Here is a 12,462-nt window from a genome sequence, read left to right as displayed (position 1 = left end):
ACAGTCGACCCCCCTATAACACTGTTGATAATTCCGTTTTATATGAATTCCATGTTGTATGAGTCACTTAGATTTTACAAATATGTGTGCCGGGGTGTGAACAGCTCACGTATTTGTAAAATCTAAGTGACTCATACAACATGGAATTCATATAAAACGGAATTATCAACAGTGTTATAGGGGGGTCAACTGGTACTGACATATATTTCATTGTCTGTATGCATATATACATACATATATGCATACAGATGGGGAGTGATGTGGATGTTTATCCCCCAGAAGGTTTATTATATGCTTAATTTTTCTTCATTGTGATTGTAGTTGTTAGTATTTTTACGTCATCCTCCCAGAGTAAAGTTAGGCCACTGCATACAGATGGTCCAAAAGTCACTTAACCGTAATTTTGATTAATAAGGATCAACAATAACATTTTTAAACTTAGATAATTTTTAATTTATAAAAGTTTATCATGTTCATCTTATTAATATTGTCAATTAAATCTTCTTTTAAATTAAATAATTTTTCACGAATTACTTCAAAGTAATTCTATTATCTACGTATACTTTTGTTACCACATCAAATTTTTCTAATAGATTATGACAAAATCTTAAAATTTTACTTTACATTTTGTAATTACTGTCATCAGTTAATTGAAATCATTGCCTGTGGACTAGAATGATCTTCTTTTAATTTTACAATTATTTTATTCTAAAAATTTTTTATTATATTTAAACTTGTTTAATATCTTAATAATAATAATAATAATTCAGTATTTAAAAAAAATCAATTTTTGTTTTTTTAAATTCAATTGTGTATCAGTTATAGGTGTATTCTACTTTAATATTATCAACATCAGTATGCGAAGGATGATAAAAGGGATGAAACTATATTATACGATATCATCTGTAACTAATTAGACAATTTGATTTTAAGAATAATCACAATAATATATACAATTAATCCAGTTTCCGTTTCAAAATTAACATTATAATCCTTTATTGAATATTTATCATTATTAATTCTAAGGTGACATCTCATTGCATATCAAAGATTATTTTCTCTTTCTTAATATTGAGAAATTCGTTAACCATGTTAATAATAATTATTCCATTAGAATTATAATTTACATTAATTTTATTAACAATATAATTTTATGGTTAGAATTAATGGTATATTATATTTGGATGTATATAATATACCATTGTTATATAGCGATTCATTAATCCTAACATACCATTAATTCCATTACACGAATTCATATAACTTACCATTAATGGGACTTCTCTAAAATGCATTATTAAAGAAACTAAATAATTGTTGAAAATTAATTTAATTTGTCATACACGAGGTGAGTAAGTATGCTTTACGGTTGTTTGGTCGGGTTAAGAGATTGAATGAGGAGGAATCACTGAAGAGAGTATAGCTGAGAAGAGTGAAAGAGAAGTGAAACAGGAGGTGACCTAGGAAATCATAGTTGATGCAAGTGAATGAGCATTTGTAGGAGTGAAAGATTATGAGCACGAGAGATGTTCTAGGAGAGAGATGGAGTGTCTAGAGGAATCTGATCAATGGAAGAGTGTACAGTACGTTTGCTATGTCACTTGCATGCTGCCCATACCTTCTGGGAAATGAGTATAACGATACATCTATGGGCATCGGAGTAAAATGCGCATCGTGAAAAATTTCATACTCGGCAACACTGTTCAAACTCATTTGATCTATGGACATGAATAAGCTATGATCTGTTTACTTATACGACATAAATGTAGTTACATCGTCACAGGTAGTCTTCTTTTTTAATCTTCAATATTTTGATAGTAGTTTTCTCTAGACAATTTTGTTATTTTGGAAAGTATAATTGTATTAATTAAGTGTGGTATTTTCATTAAAAAATTTAGTTGTTTGATTTATAAAGTATGATCACACGTCTTTAAAGTATAGTCAAATAGCTTTTGAAAGTGGTAACCAAGTTGTAACCACGTTTATTCTAGCCTTACTGTTTTGGGAAAAATAAAATAAAATGCGCAACGACCGAAAGACTAACAGAAAAAGCAGGTCGGAAAAATCTCTTTAAAGAATAACATCTGCTGCTAAGAAAGAAATTAAGTGAATCGGAAGTAAATCAGCAAACGATATAGAATTCCTCAAAGAACATTAAGATGTCAGCAAAGTCTCAATATTCTTTCAGCTTCTTTTCAATCAGCTTCATTCAAGAAGATTCTTGTGAGATCTCGAAATTAAAGTTTTGCAGACACTGCTCTTGATCAAAACTACCATTTTGCAGAAATCGAACTAAAACTTCATAATCATCTTCAGGACTCGGCGATTCCTATTAACTATGATCGATGCCCGAGACTTGGCCTGTTAATTAGCATAAAAATTGTGAGCAAAGCATCCATTTAACCTCACTCTCTTATTACGAGCCACAAAACACCAGTGCAAGGACTGCTCATCGTGACTTGCGTGATGTTTTTTGGGAAAACTTTAAGTGTCCTGTGTTTGAAAAATAAGCTACTTGAATAGACTACTCTCTTCTACATCTATAGGCTAGTTGACATATAAAAAAGTGACTTCCTCTCACAAATATCTTTCTTTTATTTTGGGGGCAAGAAAACCCCAGGAACGTGTTTAGTTTTACATGTAGCAAGAACACCTTTCATAAACTTTCTTCGTTTCCGTTGCAGCATGTTGAACGCGATGGTGTGTGCATATTACAGTACTCCCTTATACGGAGAAGACACATATTAACAATCGTTTCGAAAACTGAATTTATTTCTGTAATACTTAGTAATTTTTCTTCATTGCTGTTGTTGTGTAATAAAGAAAGGATTTAAGTAAACTGGTTGCGTGACTGAAATCTCTATACGTTGCAGCAGTTACCATCTGTGCGGAACAATTGTTAACTATGAGCGACTTCCCCCAATCTACTCTATAATTTAATTTAGTTAGAATTCATCTTTGTAAGAATGATTTTACTTTAATCTAGTGTCAATAGAGTTAACATTTTTTTTGAAATATTTGTATAGAGTTATCTTCATTGAAAAATGGAATATTTGTTGCTTTATAAGTTGATTAATCTTTTGTGAAATGTATAAATCTGTTAACACCTTAACCTTAATTCAATATCTTCAACTAAATGTGAAATTCTAATCGTTGAAATAAATTATTTATATTTCATTATAATAATATTATCATTTAAAATCGAAAAATTATTTTAAAAAATCTGTGTAAATTCGAATATAAAATTGAAAATAATCTTTAGTGAATTCATATTTTTCTGATTCTCTCTTAACTTCTTAACTCTATCTTCTTTATATTGTTTATATTCAAAGTTTCATCATTATAGTAACTCTATATATTTGTTAAAACTTAATTTATTTATACTCTATATCATTTTTAAAACTGTCAATAAATCATTTTTAACGCAATTTCATATTTGTCTCGAACTTTTAATAATATTTTTCAAAAGTAGATTTATTTTATTTCTTTTTTAACTTAAAATATAATACAATTTCTTCTTGATAAGAATTTTTCTATTCAGTTATTTATAAAATCTTTTGATTTATTAACTCAAATAGATATTTCTTTATACTTTAATTCCTTCAATTTATATATTTTTAAATATCTTATTTTGTTATATATTTAATGTAAAGTTAACGATAAACAATTCTGTATATTTATTTAATAAGATTATCATCTTGATCTGTTATTTTTATTCTGATTCTAAATATAGATTCCAATTTTATCTATTTTATAATAATTGCTGTATGAGGCCATATCCTCTGGCAAGGATTACACAGTACTGTACGTCCATATCAACGTAAACTACAAAAAGATATATATATATATATATATATTATCTTAAAATAATATAAATATTTTTCTATAATTATTTTATGCCAATTATTTTAACAAATGTACAGTAAAACCTGTTTAAATGGATCCTGAATACAAAGGAAATCTTCCTAAACGAAAAAATTCTTTGGAATGAAGCGACTTTCTACGTTAAAAAAGAACACATAATTGGACCATTAGAATCATTGGAATCATTGGAAAAAAATAAGCAAAAGATCAGCAATCTTTGTTTATTCTTTTACATGTAAAGCGTGGCTCTTGTATTACATGTAAAGCTTTGACTTGAATTAGTTCCTCCTTAATCAATGCCATGTTTTTACCTACGAAATATTTAACAAGGATTAACGTAATTCTTATAGTTTTAGACTTAAGGGGCAGCTTGGCAGCTTGCATATTAATAAATTATAATCGTGAATGTTTAATAGACGTGGAGACTATTATAGGTTGTATCTTTTTAACTTTTTCTGTTGAAAATTTTACTTTTTTTTTTATAAACAAAATTTGCTAATTTTCTTTCAGATTTCTCGTTCTATTTAACTAGAGTATCGTCTAATACGAGCCACTATAAAAATCACAGGAATTTTATTAATTTTACAAGGAATATCTTAAGCAATGTATCTATAAATCCTAAGACATAGAATGTATGTACTGTATATTGTATTTTTATTAAATAGAAACAAAATTTAAAATGTATTTTGACTTCTCTATACAGTGGTATCTCGTACTTCGAACACTAAATTTGACAAAAATTGTTTCGGGGTTCGAACGAAGCTTCAAAGTTCGAACAGCGCACGCAATGAAAAAAAAATGCGATCGAAGTGTAAACGCAATCTCTCGTGCGCCCAAGTCATCTCTCGCTCTCGTATGTTTTCAGTGCTCTTTCGCTTTATTTTTGGCGCGTTTTATTATATATATTGCGTGTTAACAAAGAATACAACCTTCCATCAACAATACTGTATAAAATTTCACAACTGTTATAACGAAATCACACATCTATGTTAAGTAATGACAGCTCTTAAAAATATGAAAAATCTTTCTGTTCAATCTAATATAACCAGCGATGCCAACTTAGAGGTCTCCCTAAATTTATGAAAGAATTAGCAAAATAGAGGAAAATTTAGGAGGAAAATGTAGTATACCTATATTAGTTACTGACGAACAGGAGCTTCCAAAAGTCAGACGCTCTTGACTGCTTTCGCAGCGAGATCCGAAACAGGTCGCTTCACCAAATGATGTGTTTGCTCAACTGTGCCAATGTCGCCTAAGTCCCTAAAGCGAATACTTTTGTTTCTCTGGATTGTCAAAGATCGACCCCCTATAACACTGTTGATTATTCCGTTTTATATGAATTCCATGTTGTGCGAGTCACTTAGATTTTACAAATACGTAAGCCATTCACAGCCCAGCACACATATTTGTAAAATCTAAGAGACTCGTACAACATGGAATTCATATAAAACGGAATAATCAACAGTGTTATGGGGGGTCGACTGTATTATGTTTTTCAGATCGTTGCACCTGGAACAAAACTATTTAAGGGGAACTTGTTTCAATTTTTAGGGAACTCTTCTAGTTTTAAGGAGAATTTCAGGTATGTTTAGGGGTTTCCACGACAGAAGATTGGCAACATGACTTTAACCTTTATTTATTAACTATTGCATCCGAGAAGTGTGGAAGCAGCAACGAAGTGTAAGAGGAAGGTTATAGTATCGACGATTAAGGTGAAAAAAGGAACTTAGTGCGAAGCATGAAAGCAGTACAGGTGTGACGAATCTGACAGCCCATGTTTGAGATACCAAAGTCAATAGTGTGCGAACAATAAATGCAATTTAATTTCAAAAAATTATAGACCTATAAATTTCCACTGGCGTCCGTCTGTCTATCCTTAATCTTGAGAAAACTGTTAGATAAATGAAATTCAAGACAAGATATGAAAGCTTACAGGTAGAAGGACCCGATTAACTATGTGAGAACGAATTAATTCACTTTCCATTATTTGTAATAGGAAAAATTGATACGAACTTCGAGTGATTCGGAGTTCGAATGGCCTTCCGGAATGAATTAAATTCGAAGCACGAAGCACCAGTACTTTTAAATCTAACTATAGAAAAATTATAGAAAAATTACACCATAATATTAAATAAAAGTATATTTTTATGTATTGAAAATTGAGATAAAAAATAATGAATTATTCAAGAAAATATTTTGTTTTAAACCTAAATTCACTATTTAAATATTAGACTATAACTATAATCTAGAAAAAAATATATACAAATAATTAGAGAAATTAATATTTACTTAAGAACTAAACAATTTTATAAATTATGTATTAAATGCATACAAAATTTATATATTTTTTTTATTAATTTATTTAAAAAGATGCAAAATTAAGATCAAGAAAAACTTTTTCAACAGTTACAAACATAGTTCATTAATACACGAAAAATGAGATTTATTAAAATAAATATAAAATAAACGAATGAAATATTAATAATGTGGTCCTTTTACTAAATTAGAAAAGTGATTAAATAGAGATCAGGAATAATTGGAGATGATGTAGGTTATAAAAACATGATATTGTTTATAGTTTAACTAAGGATTTGCTCAAAGGCATGTTATCGACCAACAGTTGTTAGATGAAAAAATACGATTGAAAACCTAACTCATGACTGTCATTCGCTTGGAAAAATAAAGATAAAGAAACAGAACATAATAATTAAAGCGATAAAGAGATTTAGATTAACTTTGTAAAATGAAAGTTGTAATTTATAAGAAGCTTTCAGGGAGCCATTTGTATTTATGGTTTCTTCAAATGGTAAACTTATGATGATGGCATGTATAACGTGTGGAAATAAAACATCTTAATTAAAAAAACTTACCGTGGATTTCTCTGCATCACACTGGATCGCTCTATATCGTACTATATTACGTTTACTCGATTAGATCATTCTTTACTTGTATGGATCACTCTGTACCGTAGGAGAGCCCGAAGCAAGATTTATCAGGAATAGGTTGCCTCGATGCAGTTTAAAAATCAGCAATAGCAGATATTAGCACCACATTAGGGTAGTTTACAGTATGTAATTAGTTGCTTACTTCCTGTGTGAAAAGTTTTAGCGTGATGGGAGACAAAGTTAGCGAACCGGAGCGAATAGTCGTCCTTGGATGCTTTGTGTAAAATTCGGCGAGTATTGGACTTTCTCATATTTAAGGTAATGTGCTTCTAAATAAAACGAGGATCTTAGCATTGCATAATTGTATAAGAAATAAAAAATAAGTGGCTTTCATGTGTTTAAGATTTTAATTTTTAAGACGTCTACACTTGCCATTCAGTAATAATAATACGTTTGTCATCTGTTCTGTGCTAATTATAAATTTTGCTAATTAATTTTGTCTAATTATTTTTTATTTTTTTGGTAGGCGTAATGAGAACTTATAAGAGGAAAAAAGACCGTTCCTTTTATCCTTACTGAATCACCGATAAAAGAAACTTTACATTTAAAAAAGAACCAAGATACCTTAAAATAAAAGACCAACATAAATGGAAGGAAAAGAAAAGGTATCTTGAAACGTTTGTTTAAGGCTGTCTCAGTTGAAAACATTTGTCTGATCTGCAAAGAATGGCAACAGTAGGCTACAGACTTTTAATGAATTTATAAATTAAAACATTATATTCCGTAAACGAGTCACTGTAGATTAATTATATTTTATCCATTATTAATATGTTTATCAAATATGTACTAGTTGATATCTTAAAACAATTCTTATATAAATTAGTCAAAGAGAAAACAATGATTAACAGCTAGATAAGTGCTAAAGAAGATTCTTTTAAGTATTTGAGTAACGGTTACGTACTTATCACTGTTTTCACTTTTATTTCCTAAAGTTTTTCATGAAAAAATATTTTTCTTTATATTTTCAAAATATATTTCATGGTTCTTACCTCTTAATTTATCATTCTGTATTGTTCCATTTTATAAAATTTAAAATCTTTGTAATTTTGTCATCTCTTTTGCCACACATTTCTTAATCACATTCAATTTTTTCCTCTCTTCGCCTTCAATGGATAAAACATACATTTCTCTGTTTCAATTCTACAACTTTGTCACGATCTTTCTATTGTTTTTTATTTTATCTTTCACGAAACTTTCTTATTTATTTTCAGAATATAATAAACATTATCATCAGGATAATGTTACGTTCTAACAATCCTTTTATATCTTTATACAAATCATTTATCTTTATATCATACATACAAAAATCTGTATCTTAGTCCAGAAGTCAAATATTATCCTATATCAGATATTTTTCAGATATCCAGGATACGCATCCCCCACATAAATAGATTTGTTAAAAAAGCAGCTTTATTTTATTCATGCGAATGGTCGAAAGGTGTTCTATAAATATTATTCGATCTTTGAAGTTTTTTGATTTATATTTCAATACTTTTTGGTATTTTGAACATTTTATAACAGCTTTATTACTTGTATTTTTCATCTTACCAAAACACAATTTTTCATTAGTTTCTTCGAATTTTTTAGTAATTTATTGTGGCAATTTTTTAAACTTTCATTCATAAGTTCACATACTACTTCAAATTCCTACAATTACAATAAATAGTTGTTTGTCATATAAAGCAAGGGGAGCAAGACAGGGTATTGAGGCAAGAAGATATAGTCTACATTGTATTTATTAATTATTGTCACTTAATAGTAAATACTGCAACTAAATCTACACACCGGAAGAAATAGTTGTCGATAAAATTGTTGTTGTTCAGTACTCTTCGTCTATGGAGGCAACAATGTGTTTGACAGCCATTAGTGTTTAGTTGGAGTACAGTGTCCGAATAAAAGTGAAAAGACCCGAATCCGTGTATTTGAAATAGAAAAACCTTAATTATTTTTACTAATTTCATTTATTAAAATTATAAAGTAAATTAAAACTCATTTTTAAAAACGATAATGTAACGAGAACCTGATTAAGACCTGTGTCTCTAAACTATAATATGTAAGAGGACCTTCACCTTCACAAAATAGTAACATGTGTAAAAACAAGAGGTCCTAAACTGTATCCTGATGGAGTAAGATTCTTGGAATTTGTTTAGCTTTTGTGTAAATTTGATCCTTTATATCACTGCATTGGCAATTTATTCTTATTCGAACTTGAAAAATCAAAATTAAATTTAATAATTTATTCACTTGCAAAATTAGCATTAAAAATTTTTTTAATGAACTTTCTCATTTCTACAAATAAAAAAAAAATAAGTAAATTTTAGAATTTGAAAATTAAACTCAATTAATTTTCTGTATGTAAAGTTTCGAGATCTGGAAAATTTTAAAACTTGATTTAATTATTTTTGTTATTTATATTACTATGAATATGGAGTATAAACTATAGAATTATTTATATTTTAAATAAAATTAAAACATCTTGCATAAAAATATATATAGATACTTTTTATTTATTGAATTATCTTCATTATTATCATCTTTATTTTATTCATGCTTTTAAACCAAGTGATCCTTTCCAGATTTCTTCTCAGTACGTCTTATTCCTCTTGAAAAGAAAAGAGAAAGGACTAGAAGAATAAAGAGGCGAGAAGATCCTAGATTATCAAATCAAAATCTTCACGGTGTCAAAAAGTAAAATAAAGTAAAATTTATTTAAAAGTAACTAAGGTTTTCCACTTATTCGATAGGCCATCCTCAGGTTAATTGAGAAAAAATAACGATGTTCTAAAAATATAATATATAAATTCAAATACAAAAAACAATAGAACAAAAAAGTCTATGAGTTTATTGGTAAGGTCAATAATAACAATGACGGCCTTAAGTTGAAGATTGAACAGAAAGGTTCCTCAAGGATATTGCAGGTGGCCTGAACTCTAGGATACAGATCAGCTACGATAACAGGATTGATTAGAAGCTACAAATGACTCCATGCGGCGATATCGGTAAAAATCACAAAATTCACGTACGATAGAACTACTAAAGCCATTATGAAAGAAATTTCGGACAGCAAAAAGTCCAAAATGATTTTGAAAAGAGCTCCGAACCTCTACAATATATTAAGAAATGACAAGGACAGCATTAATAAAGAAGGAAAAGCAGGAGTGTACAGGATTCCTTACGAAATCTAACTAACGAGAGAAATTATGGCAGAATGGCAGGAATAGATGAACAGAAAAATGTTGCGCCAAAACAGAAAAGCATTTTTGTATCTTCACACTGCTACATCACATCCAGAATCCAGAAATATAATCTCTACGTCGAAAATGTCGAGATTATATTTCTGCTACCGAATGTCACTTCACTGTCTCAATGTATGGATCAAGTAGAGAACGTAATTCAAAGTTTCAGACAAATATCATGAAGAATATAGTCGCAAATATAAATCGCTGAAAACTTTAACGAAGCAATTTAATGTCTTCCGAGTTATATCATGGAGATTTCAAATACTTGGAGACAAGTTCTATCATCAAAAATATTCAAAGTTATTTTTTTAAAGCAAAATTTATTACAGCAATGAGAACGCTTATAATTTTGTAGCAGCTATTGGAAATGATATGGAGATAACACAGAGACTCATGAATAAAGTAGAAGTCACCATCATTGCAAACCATTACGTCGACATAGATTCTGACATCACAAGTAAGTACAAAGAAACAATCTTCAGTCACTTCATGAGATACAAGAAAAGAAGAATTAAGTTGCTATCTATGGCTTTACAACAGAAATGACATCTGCTATAGAGTCATCTATAGACATACAGATAAGTGAACAAACTCAAGCAGTTTTACACCAATAGAAAAGACAAAAATTGCTACAATCAATTGTAAAATAATTGTTTAAAAAGTAATAATGACCTTTTTATAATAATTCGCCACTTACTGTAACGTGCCATATTACTATTTTTATATAGTGTACTATATAATACACTGAATACAGTTTTGAACCCGTAAATGTCCATAATAAAGAGATTTCATTGTATATATATATACAGCATCATAAAATGCTACTAATTAATGCTAAAGAAGATTGTTTTAGGATATGGTTGTCTGAACAACGATTGGTTAGATACACGATTGTCTAAATGATGATTGGATGTCAGTACAATTATCTAAACAACAATTGGTTAGAGAAATAAAACGCAATAAAAAATAACATAATTACATCAAAATACATTAAATTTTAGATCAATTATCTTTCTAAATATTTTTAAAAACAAATATTCGAATTTTTTTTTTAACTTGACACTTCTCACATTTTATAAAAGCATTATTGTTTATAACAACAACTTTTAATTTTATTTCTTTTAATATACTTCAAAGTTGATATATTTATCAACAGTTAAAGCTATATTTTTTATACTGTATTTACAAATTTATTTCTTTCAAAAGTAAAAATAAATATAGCATCATATCTAATTTATCTTGTAATGTTATCTTCGAATTTAAAGTATTTGTGCGGATATTTTAAGTTGTTTACCTCGTAACATATTAGTATTTTTAAACATATTTAATTCAATATTTATCTACATTTTTTTTTAGAGTTTAGAGAAAAAGAAAATTGAGAATTTTTTAAGAAGAAGGAAAAACAATTTAAAAAATATATCTAAATTTATTTATTCTCTTATGACTTCACACAATGAAATAAATGTATCGTTACGAATTTTTATCGATAAAAATAATTATATTTAAAGTAGATATTTTATATTTGAAAAATGTTTAAATTGTATTTGTCAAAATCAACATCAAAACATTAATTTATTGTCAGAGGATAGAAAATTTTTGACGTGTTTCAACGTTTTATAGCTATTGTTCTAAGGTAAATATATCAATGTTAAAATACGAAATAATTAGTATAATGATTAATTTAATTATTTTTCATTGAAATTATAATATTTTAAACCAAATTACTTTCATTTAACTGTATTTGAATATAATGTAATTAACAAATGATCAAATTTTATGTTACTTTCTGATAATGTTTAATTACTAATTATGAATAAGTAAATATACAATGATAAAGATTTTTAATTTTAAATAAATAAATAGAGAATTTATAATTAAGTTACTTAAATAAATTGTGTATATTTAAAATTTAAAAGAAATTTATTTTAAATCGAATTTTTAAACAGAAGACAAAAATTTTTTATTTTTATCATAAATTATCTTTATATTTTAATAAGTATTTTTTATATTTGATTTTATTTATATATTAAATCTGTTTTTTTTATGTTTTTCTACATAATACATGCATTTATATATACATTTTCATGTATATTCATACATTTCACATACATATATATACATATTAATATATATACATACATTTTCATGTATGTATATATACATACATACATGCATATATACATATATACATACATTTTCATGTATGTATATATGTAGAATGTGAACCAATTTTACTCCCCAGTATCCCATTGTCTAGATTTGTTAATTCTGCTTGGAGAATTTTACTTGTTTTGCTTACTTGGAGTAAATTTAGAAAAATTTAAAATCAGATTTTATAATAAAAAACTTTATTTTTAATTATTTAAAATTAAGATAAATTTAATTTATTAATTTTTAAACGTTTAAAAATATGC

General features: G+C 27.6%; 1 protein-coding gene across 1 annotated transcript in view; it reads left to right on the top strand.

The window, feature by feature from the left end:
* LOC111631839 overlaps positions 1 to 10,594 on the top strand; it is a 58,222-nt gene extending 47,628 nt beyond the window's left edge. Inside the window, exon 4 of the mRNA XM_023376163.1 lies at positions 10,378 to 10,594. Coding sequence (XP_023231931.1) covers positions 10,378 to 10,594 — 217 coding nt within the window. The remainder of the gene's footprint in view (positions 1 to 10,377) is intronic.
* The last annotated feature ends 1,868 nt before the right edge of the window (positions 10,595 to 12,462 follow it).

This window comes from Centruroides sculpturatus, unplaced genomic scaffold (assembly GCF_000671375.1).
Source record: "Centruroides sculpturatus isolate CEXI.00-Female unplaced genomic scaffold, Cexi_2.0 scaffold820, whole genome shotgun sequence".
NCBI lineage: Eukaryota > Metazoa > Arthropoda > Arachnida > Scorpiones > Buthidae > Centruroides > Centruroides sculpturatus.
This window is presented reverse-complemented; position numbering and strand designations above follow the sequence as displayed.